We start from the raw sequence: 13,230 nt of genomic DNA, 5'->3' as shown, positions 1-13,230 counted from the left end.
TGCTTCCTGACCTGCATATAGGTTTCTCAAGAGGCAGGTAAGGTGGTCTGGTATTCCCATCTCTTTCAGAATTTTCCACAGTTTATTGTGATCCACACAGTCAACGGTTTTGGCATAGTCAATAAAGCAGAAATAGATGTTTTTCTGGAACTCTCTTGCTTTTTTAATGATCCAGCGGATGCTGGCAATTTGATCTCTGGTTCCTCTGCCTTTTCTAAAGCCAGCTTGAACATCTGGAAGTTCATGGTTCACGTATTGCTGAAGCCTGGCTTGGAGAATTTTGAGCATTACTTTACTAGCATGTGAGATGAGTGCAGTTGTGCAGTAGTTTGAGCATTCTTTGGCATTGCCTTTCTTTGGGATTGGAATGAAAACTGACCTTTTCCAGTCCTGTGGCCACTGCTGAGTTTTCCAAATTTGCTGGCATATTGAGTGCAACACCTTCACAGCATCAACTCTTAGGATTTGAAATAGCTCAACTGGAATTCCATCACCTCCACTAGCTTTGTTCATAGTGATACTTTCTAAGGTCCACTTGACTTCATATTCCAGGATGTCTGGCTCTAGGTGAGTGATCACACCATCGTGATTATCTGGGTCATGAAGATCTTTTTGTACAGTTCTTCTGTGTATTCTTGCCACCTCTTTTTAATATCTTCTGCTTCTGTTAGGTCCATACCATTTCTGTACTTTATTGAGCCCATCTTTGCATGAAATGTTCCCTTGGTATCTCTAATTTTCTTGACGAGATCTCTAGTCTTTCCCATTCTGTTGTTTTCCTCTATTTCTTTGCATTGATCGCTGAGGAAGTCTTTCTTATCTCTAAGAGATATAGCTACTATGTATAAAGTAAATAAGCTATAAGAATATCCTGTACACACAGGGACTATAACCAATGTTGTTTAATAAATATATAAAAAAATATAACCTGTAAAATTTGAATCACTCTGTGGTACACCTGAAACTTTTATAATATTGTAGATAGATATCAACCTCCATAAAAAGGTGAAAATTATAAATTCAGTCAGAACTACAACAAATGGGATAGACATGAAAATGTAAAATACAACATCTAAAATAAAAAATGTGGGGGAAGCTAGTAAAAATGTAAATATACTAGAATTTGTTTGAACTTAAATTACTAGAATTTAAAATGAGTGGCTATAGATAAAGGTCAAAGTATATGAAACTAGTGGTAATCATAATAAACAACCTTCAGTAGATATTATAAAAACTAGAGAGAAGGAAGCACAAACATAACACTACAGAAATCATCAAACCACAATGGAAGAGAGCAATAGAAAAAGAGCAGAGGAGACATTCAGAAACATCCAGAAAACAAATAACAAAAGATAGTAAGTAGATACATATTTAGGTGTCAATATACTAAATGCTCCAATAGGAAGACATAGGGTGGCTAAATGGATTTAAAAAACCAAAACAAAGATACAAATAAAAAAGCCTTCTCTGCCTACAAGAGATTCACTTCAGATCTAAAGACACACACAGACTAAAATGAGGGACAGTAAAAGATATTCAAGTCAAGTGGAAAAAAAAGAAATTGGGGAATTCAATACCCATATCAGACAAAGTCATTACAACAAAGTCAGTAGTAAAAGACAAGAAGGACATTAAAAGGATCAATGCAAGAAGAGAATATAACATTCAGAAACGTATATGGACCTATTATGTTTATGTGCTAAGTTGCTTCAGTCGTGTCTGAATTTTTGCGACCTTATAGACTGTAGCCAGCCAGGCTCCTCTGTCTCTGGGATTCTCCAGGCAAGAATACTGGTGTGGGTAGCCATTCTCTTCTCCAGGAGATATTCGTGAACCAGGGATTGAACCCAGATCTCCTGCATTATGGGTAGATTCTTTACCTTCTGAGCCAGCAGAGAAGCCCTTGGAAAAAGGTACAGAGGTTCATCACAAAACTAAAAATAAAACTGCCTTATGATTTAACAATCAGTATATATCTGAAGAAAACGAAACCAGTAATGTGAAAAAATATATGTGACCAGTGTTCACAGCAGCGTTATTTTCAACAGCAAAGATGTGAAAGCCCCTAAATGTGTATCAGCAGATTAATTATGTATATATATATGGATATATACACATACATCATAACTTTTAATGGCTCAATTATACATTTACATTTAATGTAAATGGCTCAATTATATATATATTATATTTGTCATGAAAAAGAATGAAATCTTACCATTTGCAGTCATGTATCTGGTCCTAGAGAATAGTATATTCAGGGAACTAACACAAAGATCAATATGGTATGTTATTAGTTATATGTGTAATATTAAAAAATACAAGAAAAAAATGAATATATCAGAACAGAAGCATTCTCACAGATACAGAGACCAAACTGGTGGTTATCAATGAGGAGAGGGAAGGGGTAAATATATAAATAAGACCTATATATAAAATATATAAAGAAGGATATACAATGAAGAGTATAGCCAATATTTTTATATAGCTTTAAGTGAACTATAAGCTATAAAAATATTGAATCACTATGTTGTACACCTAAAATTGACATAGTATTTTATTTATTTTTATTATTTTTAAAATATAAATTTATTTATTTTAATTGGAGGTAAATTATTTTACAATATTATATTGGTTTTAAATCAAATATACTTCAATAAAAAATCTTTCTTTGACTTCTGATAACTTAATTATAATGTTCCTTGTAGTGGATTTCTTTGGGATCATCTTATTTGGAATATTTTGTTTCCTGGTTCGACATGTCCAGTTCCTTGTACAGATTTGGGAATTTTTTTCAGCTAGTTTTTCTTTGGGAAATCTTTTAGACTATTACATTTTTCTCTTTTGGTGATCCCTGTAATGCCTGTGTGTCATGTGATATAATACATTCCATAAATCTTAGACTTTTGACATTATTTTTCATTCTTTTATCTATTCACTCCATTTACTGAATTGTTTCAATTGTCCTTTTTTCCAAATTCTATAATCCTTTTCTTTGTCTGTTTAGCCTGTGATTTTGACCTTCTACTGAATTTTTCTTTTCAATTATCATGTTTTTGGCTTCATGACTTCTGTTTGGTACTCTTTGAAGAAAAAAGTCACACTTTGTTCATGTATTGTTCTGTGACTACATCGAGCATCTTTATGACAGTTAAAGGAATTCTCTGTCACATAAGCAATATATCTCCATATCTTTTTTCTTTTTTGTACTTAAATACATTTTTTTTAATTTAAATTTATTTATTTTAATTATATCTCCATTTCTTTAGGTCCACTTTGTATGCTCATTTTCTAGGAATGTTTCTTTTTTTAATGTAATTGAACTTTTCTTTATTTTCCCTTGACTTTTTGCACTCATGTCTGCACACAGACAAAAATAGAAAACTATTTTAATCCTCATGAACTGGCCTTGTACCGGAGCTGACCCTATTAATAAGCCTGGTTAGAGAAGGCAGACCTCTCAAACTTGTGATAGTACAATCCACTTTCCTAGTTTTTAGTAGCTCCCAGGAGTCAGGAGAATGTCAGGATCCCATTAGACTCTTAACATGGGAGATTAAAGTCAATTCCTCTGGCAGCCCCTAGGTAAGTTGCGTTAATGGCTGCACAGTGCACCTTTTCCTTTATAAGGAGAAGCTGTAGGAAAAGTATTTTCTACTTCTAGCTGCGTTAAACCAAAGTGAGGTGGGTGGCTACAGAGAGTTTTAGCATAAACTGCTGTCTCTCTTCTCTCTCATCTCAGGCAGCTAGATTATGCCATATCCTGTGCCTGTCCTGCTTTCTGACACAGGCTACACAGAAGCCAGTCTTCTGGATGGCCCCTAGAAAAGTTGAAGCTTTGGATGTATTGTGCATCTCTTTCTCTTCCCAGGGAGAACCTGGGAAATGGCGATTTTGTCCCATTCACGTGGTTCTGGACCGCCATAGGTATATGGAAGACGTATCTTGAATTTTCTTAACAGCTTCAATGTAACTAGTATCATGATTGAACTGTGTTCAGGATCCTTTTAACTAAGTTTTGGATTTCTTACAGACAGAATCTGTACATAAATTGTTTTTAGTCAGTATGTTCATGCAGGGAAAGAGATTCTAGGGCTTGCTGTACTGTAGTCTTGTTGATGGGAAATTGTTGTTAATTTTGCTGTTCCTTGGGTGATGCACTATCCCGATAGTGAAGGATAAAACTGTGTAAAATATTGAAGATATAAGGAACTAAAGACAGATTGTAAAGACAAACCCCTTAGTTCCCTATTACATGTAGAAACTGTTCCCTAGGGAAGAGACTGAACAAGCTGCTTCCATGTCTATAACTGAGTGTGTTGTATCATCACATGCACACTAAAATCCTCTGTGACTTAGTATGCACCAAAAATGATTTTAGAGTCCATTTATTGTTTTCTGCTGCTGGATAGGACAAAAATCATAATCAAAATTATGATCTATAATTCTGAAAAATTTCTAAGGTATATCAGAAATTGTTTACAGGTGACATTTTCTTAGAAAAAATAAAACCAAAGCCCGAGAACCTGAAATTGCCATTCCAGGACCATGGGGTAAAATCACTAAGAAGAAAGGCCTGGGATATTCTGGCTTACAAGAGTGAGTTTCTGAATTACATTTATGTTCATGTTTTCTTTGTCCAAGATGCAGACTGAGATATGACATGATTGAGACTCAGATATGACAGTTCATTTCCTATTTGTGCAGTCTTGAGATTCAACTGAATCTTGCAGAGAAAACTGTTTGAAGGGAGAGCGGGGAATGTTCAGAAATATTAAAGGATACAGGTGATACAGTTTCTTAATAAGTTCCCTCTCCATGGATAGAACACTCTTTCTTCTACTTTTATAGCTTTTACTCTGTGATATATGGAGTAACTTAACCTTTCCTAGACTTTGGTTGCTCTTGTGTTTCTTTTTCTTTTTTTAATTAGAAGCAATATTCTTGGTTCCTAACCTGTAAATTCCTATCTGCGCTAGAGACAAAAGCCAGGCTTTGGAGGTTGCTGCCAAAAGAAGAGGAGAAGTAAGAAGAGGGTCCAAGTGAATGAAATAATGGTGAGATGAGAGAATGAAAATTCTGTCCTGGTTCAAACTTCTTTTCCATTATCCTTTTGGGTGAAAGGCTAAATTTTGATGCTTTTTGCTACTTAGTTTATAAAGCATTTATAAAGGAAATTCTTGTCACTCATTTCCATGGTAATGGTAAATAAATTGTATGGGTTCAGTATGGGCTACCCACAGTCATTCCTAGTACATATGTCAGTTATGTGAGGAGATGTGAGAAATCCTTTTTCCTCTATGTAAGCCTTCTCCTTGTTTTCACAGATCCCCTTAGAGAAGAATGGCTCCAGGGAATGACTCTTTCATGACTCAGTTTATTTTAGCAGGATTAACAGACCAATCAGTTCTTCAACTCCCCCTGTTTTTCCTGTTTTTAGTAATGTATATGGTCACTGTGATGGGAAATTTGAGCTTGATCATCCTAATTGGATTGAGTTCACACCTGCACATACCTATGTACTTTTTCCTCTTTAATTTGTCCTTCATAGATCTCTGTTATTCTTCTGTTTTTACACCTAAAATTCTGATCAACATCATATCAGAGAAGAAGACTATCTCCTATATGGGGTGCATGACCCAGCTTTACTTTTTGTGTTTTTTTGGTATTTCTGAAAGTTATATGCTGACATCAATGGCCTATGATCGCTATGTGGCCATCTGTAACCCACTATTGTATAACACTGCCATGTCCCCTAAAGTGTGTTTCAGCCTTATGTTTGGTTCCTACCTGATGGCATTTTTTGAGGCAACAACCCTCATTGGATGCATGCTGAGACTGACCTTCTGTGATGCAAACACCATCAACCATTATTTATGTGACATCTACCCTCTCCTCCAGCTCTCCTGCACAAGTACCCACATCATTGAGCTGGAAGTTATCATTGTGTCAGGCATCAATATCACTGTGCCCAGTCTCACCATCTTTGTCTCTTATGGTCTCATCCTCTCCAACATCCTCCACATCAAGTCCACAGAAGGCAGGTCCAAAGCCTTCAGCACCTGCAGTTCCCACATCATTGGTGTTTCTCTGTTCTTTGGATCAAGTGCATTTGTGTATCTCAAACCATCTTCTGTGTCTGCAGATGATGGGAAAATATCCTCTGTCTTTTACACGAATGTGATTCCCATGATGAATCCCTTAATTTACAGCTTGAGGAACAAAGATGTTAAGCTTGCTTTGAGAAAAACCCTATGTGTGGAAGAGTTTTGATCAGAGACATTATCTGTCTGCACATATAGTTATAGGACAAGGAGATTCTGTATGTTCAAGTAAATATTTTTAGTCATGGCCTTATTTTTCTATTTTTTAAAATAACATGCCTAAGAAAATTTAATCCTTCTTGTAATAATGTATTTCCAATTTTTCTGTCTGGACTTCTTTTTTCCCTAAGTGATTTGTGAAATATCTCCTCTGGTTTTCCTTTTAGCTAATAGTATTAAATTATAAATGTAACTGTTATTTTCTAGCTTCATTTCAAAGTTTTAATTTTTACTGAAGAAAAATGGTCTCCAAGTGATAAAATTTGAAATACCTTTGATATAATGAGACAGCAATGATGAAAATCAGCTAGATACCGCTAGAGTAGCATCATTTTATTGGAGTTGTGCGTATCTTCCACATGATTTAGAAGCATGTATCAGATGTTTTTTCTGTTTTTACTCCCATTTTTCTATTATCTGACTAGGAAGACTGTCTCTTTTAAAAGATGAAAAGAGATTGAAGCCTTCATTAAGATGTTGATTATAAATTTATTTTGCATCTCTAAATATTTTACACCAAGCTTCTTTGGGCAAGTGTTTTCTTTTTTACTTTTATTCAATGAAACCAGCAAGTGATAGATCATATATATTTATTTCATAGATGGTGAAATGAAGCTCAGAATGGTTGATGATTTAATGTCACAGCTTCATAAAGAAAAATCTAGACTAAAATGTTAGCCTTCTAATTTCAAGTCTGCTACTTTTGTAGTCTGCTTACATCCACTTAATTCTACTTTATTTCCTTCAGTATGATCATTAATGAGAAGACATTTTAAATTTGAAGCTTAACTTTTGTTTATTCGAGGGAAATACATGAATATCTCTCATGATGTTTGTTGCTTTTTTATTGTTGGCTTGTTTAGGCAAAGAGTTTCATGGGTTTATTTGAGTGGGTAAAGAGACCTTTTGGGCTAGTGTATTGGTAAGATGATTGACTCAAATAGGGAGCTTATTTTTTTTTTTTTGAAAAATTAAGAAAATTGAATTTGAGATTTTTTTTTATTAAGAGAATATGACATGGGTGAGAAGAGTCCAGAATCATGTCCTTATGACAGACATCAACAAGACACATGTTCAACAAATAAGAGGTCTTGTGTGGGAAGTATTCATGCACATTAGGAGACAAATAGTGTGAATCTGTATGCTTTCTGTACAGGACTGTAAATGTATTTCACTGTTTATAGGTCTTTGATAAAGCTATGATGTTGACTCATTAGAAAAGACTCTGATGCTGGGAGGGATTGGGGGCAAGAGGAGAAGGGGACGACAGAGGATGAGATGGATGGATGGCATCACTGACTTGATGGATGTGAGTCTCAGTGAACTCTGGGAGTTGGTGATGGACAGGGAGGCCTGGCGTGCTGCCATTCATGGGGTTGCAAAGAGTCGGACATGACTGAGTGACTGATCTGATCTGATGATGTACATGACTGTAAATTAATAGTGCTTTGGGAAATGAAAGTGAAAAAGCTGTGGTCACATTTGGAACCAGGAAAGAAGAAGGCAGCAGGTACAAGTAATAAAATTGTTAAGAGCATTGAAACTCAGTGAGGAAATAGGAATTTAGAGAAGAAAAATGATGGATAAAGAAAGTCCATACCTATGACTCACCTCCCCTTCCCGGAAGGGCCTAGATATTTTATGGATTTCACAGGGCTTCTCTGGATAGGATGAAAGCTCAAGTTATTGGACTTCTTTGAAGCAGTTAAATCAATAGAATTGGAGAGCCTGAGAACAACTAAATCACTCCTGTTTCTGTGGACTTCCAAATGCTACTTCCATATGCATTTTATGGTGCTAAGCCTCAAAGTCCTGCTGGTTAGTATAATGATAACTTGAAAAAAACTTTGGTTAATACACTAAATTTTGGCACTGACTTTATAGAAAAGCATGTTGGATTTTTTTTTTAAATGAAAAATACTACCTTAAAACTCCTCAATATGATATGTGAAGATATAATGAAAATAATTTCCAAGATACTTTAACAATATTATTATATATCATTTTCCTAATCTCCACTCAATATTTGGGTGTTGTGAAATTTAGCATAGCTGATATGTTGAATTTTTTTAAATTTTTAGTTTTTCAGCATGGCTAAATCCCTGTTTTATGGTTAAAATGACCACTCATCTCCTATCTCCTGACCTCTAATATCAACATGCTTCTTTTTCACTGAAAAGATAATATTTATTTAAAATAGTTGATCTTGGTTGGAGTTTCTTTTTTTTTTTTTTTTTCTGTTTCTAGCTTGTTTCCCCTATAATAACAAATGTGTGTCTAAGCAAGTTCATGTGTTGAGCCATTTGGAAATGTTTCATATTTCCATCCACTCACTCTATTAGGTATTTTATAAATATTTGAGGTTTTCCAAAGGTACAACTTCCCTGGTGGCTCAGTATAAAGAAACCACCTGACAATGCAGGAGACTCGAGTTCAATCCCTGGGTTGGGAAGATACCCTGAAGGAAGAAATGGCAACCCACTCCAGTATTCTTGTCTGAAGAATGTCATGGACAGAGGAGCCTGGCGGGCTCCTCTGTGTGGTTGCAAAACAGTTGGCACAACTTAGCAACTGAGCAACAATAAAAACAAAGGGTGGGTTAGTGTGGTCACTAATGTTTAATTTCATGAGCCTAAAAATTCAGAGAAAATGTGTTCATTTTCAGAGAAGATAAACTGTCTTCACAGTTAATTTTATATTTTACTTATTTGAAAAAATTAATAAATATATTTAAAAATACAGTGTGTAATAGTTAAGGGTGGCAATTTAAATTTAAGAGAGGCAAGTTTGCTGATAGTTTATTAATTTAAGCACTTTTTATTTACAATAAGCCTGTCTATCATTTAGATTTCCTTCAAAAGGAGGGAAATCAAGTCAGTATTTCACATGCACAGCACAGTTTTTCTTAATCATTTTTGCTTTTGTGACACAGTATATGAATGACACTGACATCTTTTGAAGGAAGGAATTGAAAGGTTGCTCCTGAGCCATTAAAAATTCTGGGATTCTTGGCCTCCAGAGGAGAAGAATTCAATCCAGGGCCAGTGATGAGGCTAGATGACTCAGAGCATTTATTTAATAAAGTTTTATTAAAGTATTAAGGATATAGAGAAAGCTTCTGACATAGACATCAGAAGGGGGCAGAAAGAGTGCTACCCTGCTAGTCTTAGCCAGATGTTATATAGCTACTAGCAGTCTGCTAATTGGAGAAAGGAAATGTCTCAAAACTCAGAGACTAGCACCAGTCCCCTCATCCACAACATGCATTTTGAGATAACATTGGCAGAAGGTGAGTTGTCCTGGGCCATAAAATGATTGGCATGAATCTTGAAGAAAGGCAGGTTTCCAAGCAAATACAGTCTCATTAACATAGCTTAAGAGAACATTTGCATGAGTAAAACATACTGGTTTGTCAAGTAGGTTTTGAGTCTTAGGTGAACTCACTTGAAGACAGAGTCTAGGGTAAATACATAGTTCATTCAGTTCAGTTCAGTTTAGTCGCTCAGTCGTGTCCGACTCTTTGTGACCCCATGAATCGCAGCACGCCAGGTCTCCCTGTCCATCACCAACTCCTGGAGTTCACTCAGACTCACGTCCATTGAGTCAGTGATGCCATCCAGCCATCTCATCCTCTGTCGTCCCCTTCTCCTCCTGCCCCCAATCCCTCCCAGCATCAGAGTCTTTTCCAATGAGTCAATTCTTTGCATGAGGTGGCCAAAGTACTGGAGTTTCACCTTTAGCATCATTCCTTCCAAAGAAATCCCAGGGCTGATCTCCTTCAGAATGGACTGGTTGGATCTCCTTGCAGTCCAAGGGACTCTCAAGAGTCTTCTCCAACACCACAGTTCAAAAACATCAATTCTTCAGCGCTCAGCCTTCTTCACAGTCCAACTCTCACATCCATACATGACTACTGGAAAAACCATAGCCTTGACTAGATGGACCTTTGTTGGCAAAGTAATGTCTCTGCTTTTGAATATGCTATCTAGGTTGGTCATAGCTTTCCTTCCAAGGAGTAAGCGTCTTTTAATTTCATGGCTGCAGTCACCATCTGTAGTGATTTTGGAGCCCCCCAAAATAAAGTCTGACCCTGTTTCCACTGTTTCCCCATCTATTTCCCATGAAGTGATGGGACCAGATGCCATGATCTTTGTTTTCTGAATGTTTAGTTTTAAGCCAACTTTTTCACCCTCCTCTTTCACCTTCATCAAGAGGCTTTTGAGTTCCTCTTCACTTTCTGCCATAAGGGTGGTGTCATCTGCATATCTGAGGTTATTGGTATTTCTCCCGGCAATCTTGATTCCAGCTTGTGCTTCTTCCAGCCCAGCGTTTCTCATGATGTACTCTGCATATAAGTTAAATAAGCAGGGTGACAATATACAGCCTTGACATACTCCTTTTCCTATTTGGAACCAGTGTTGTTCCATGCGACGGGCACATTTAGCGTGGGCGGCTGCGACCGGCGCAGCACTTAGCACGGCTGAGAGGAGGTACCCCGCGTCCGAGGTCAGGGGCAGAAACCGGGAGGACCCCATGCCCGAAAGGAGGCAGCCAAGAGGAGTTACCTCTTGGTAACGTAGGAGTTACCCTACGTCCGACGTCAGGGGCAGCAGCCGAGAGTGCCAGGCTGCGACGGCACAAGAACGGCCAAGAGGAGCTACCCCATGCCCGAGGCCAGGGGAGGCGGCTGGGAGGAGCAACCCCACCTCCAAGGAGTGGTGGCTGCGCAGGCGCAGGAGGGCCTAGAGGAGCTATTCCACGTTCAAGGTCAGAAGGGGCGGCGGTGAGGAGATACCCTTCGTCCAAGGTAAGGAGCAGCAGCTGCGCTTGGCTGGAGCAGCCGTGAAGAGATACCCCACGTCCAAGGTAAGAGAAACCCAAGTGAAACGGTAGGTGTTGCAAGAGGGCATCAGAGGGCAGACACACTGAAACCCTACTCACAGAAAACTAGTCAATCTAATCACACTAGGATCATAGCTTGTCTAACTCAATGAAACTAAGCCATGCCCATGGGACCCCCCAAGATGGGCAGGTCATGGTGGAGAGGTCTGACAGAATGTGGTCCACTGGAGAAGGGAATGGCAAATACTGGAGTTTCACCTTTAGCATCATTCCTTCCAAAGAAATCCCAGGGCTGATCTCCTTCAGAATGGACTGGTTGGATCTCCTTGCAGTCCAAGGGACTCTCAAGAGTCTTCTCCAACACCACATTTCAAAAGCATCAATTCTTCGGTGCTCAGCTTTCTTCACAGTCCAACTCTCACATCCATATATGACCACTGGAAAAACCATAGCCTTGACTAGATGGACCTTTGTTGGCAAAGTAATGTCTCTGGTATTCTTCAGTATTCTTGCCTTGACAACCCCATGAACAGTATGAAAAGGCAAAATGATAGGATACTTAAAAAGGAACTCCCCAGGTCAGTAGGTGCCCAATGTGCTACTGGAGATCAGTGGAGAAATAACTCCAGAAAGAATGAAGGGATGGAGCCAAAGCAAAAACAATACCCAGTTTTGGATGTGACTGGTGATAGAAGCAAGGTCCGATGCTGTAAAGAGAAATATTGCATAGGAACCTGGAATGTCAGGTCCATGAATCAAGGCAAATTGGAAGTGGTCAAACAAGAGATGGCAAGAGTGAATGTCGACATTCTAGGAATCAGGGAACTCAAATAGACTGGAATGGGTGAATTTAACTCAGATGACCATTATATCTACTACTGCAGGCAGGAATCCCTCAGAAGAAATGGAGTAGCCATCATGGTCAACAAAAGAGTTCGAAATGCAGAACTTGGATGCAATCTCAAAAATGACAGAATGATCTCTGTTCGTTTCCAAGGCAAACCATTCAATATCACAGTAATCCAAGTCTATGCCCCAACCAGTAACGCTGAAGAAGCTGAAGTTGAACGGTTCTTTGAAGACCTACAAGACCTTTTAGAACTAACACCCAAAAAAGATGTCCTTTTCGTTATAGGGGACTGGAATGCAAAAGTAGGAAGTCAAGAAACACCTGGAGTAACAGGCCAATTTGGCCTTGGAATACGGAATGAAGCAGGGCAAAGACTAATAGAGCTTTGCCAAGAAAATGCACTGGTCATAGCAAACACATAGTTCATTAACATATATTAAAATAAACATTTCCATAGAAAAATGCACTGGTTAAGTCAAGGCTTAAGAAAAGTTCAGGTGGAACAAGGTGTCATCATGGCAACACAGAACTTTAAAAGAAACCTCTTTTAAAATTTGTATAGAGAAGGGGAAAAACATCTAACATTTATAGTTTGTTTCCACCTGCTGCTTAAGAGTGGAGAAGGAAATGGCAACCCACTCCAGTATTCTCGCCTGGAGAATCCCAGGGAGGGAGGAGCCTGGTGGGCTGCCGTCTATTGGGTCGCACAGAGTTGGAAATGACTGAAGCGACTTAGCAGGAGCAACAGCTGCTGCTTAAGAAGGAGAGAAAAAAATGTCTGACACTTGCACCCTATTTCCTCCATTTGGAGACACCTGGCCTTCCTGTTACCCTCTCAGAATGGCTCTATTGAAGTTACCACAGCTGATAAGCCATGGGATTCCCCTTTGCTGCTGTGAAAGGACAGAGCTGTACCTGAGACACTGTGAAAACTTCATGTTTGTAAGTTTAACAGAAAATGGTCCTCCAAGTTAAAGAGCAGAAAGAAAATTCCCTGGTTACATTCCAAATTTGTTCAATGTAAATGTTCTCTGAGAGAGCTGATATTATTAATTACTCAAGATCAGGTTTGGAATGAGTGTGATAAGGGTCACTGTGGTTAAGGGTTGATGGAAACGAGAAGTAAAAGGAATTTTAAGTTGTTTATCGGTTTATTTCCTGAAACTGCACTATATTGAATTTCATCCTCTATTTTTCCTTTACAGGGATTACACA

General features: G+C 38.1%; 1 protein-coding gene across 1 annotated transcript; it reads left to right on the top strand.

The window, feature by feature from the left end:
- The first annotated feature begins 1,183 nt into the window (after positions 1-1,183).
- On the top strand, positions 1,184-6,273 carry LOC102392685 (olfactory receptor 147-like). The gene is made up of 2 exons (XM_006046946.3): positions 1,184-1,195; positions 5,338-6,273. Exons 1-2 carry the CDS (start codon positions 1,184-1,186, stop codon positions 6,271-6,273), a joined length of 948 nt encoding a protein of 315 aa, XP_006047008.3.
- Positions 6,274-13,230: the final 6,957 nt, after the last annotated feature.

This window comes from Bubalus bubalis, chromosome 5, assembly GCF_019923935.1.
Source record: "Bubalus bubalis isolate 160015118507 breed Murrah chromosome 5, NDDB_SH_1, whole genome shotgun sequence".
Classification (NCBI taxonomy): domain Eukaryota; kingdom Metazoa; phylum Chordata; class Mammalia; order Artiodactyla; family Bovidae; genus Bubalus; species Bubalus bubalis.
This window is presented reverse-complemented; position numbering and strand designations above follow the sequence as displayed.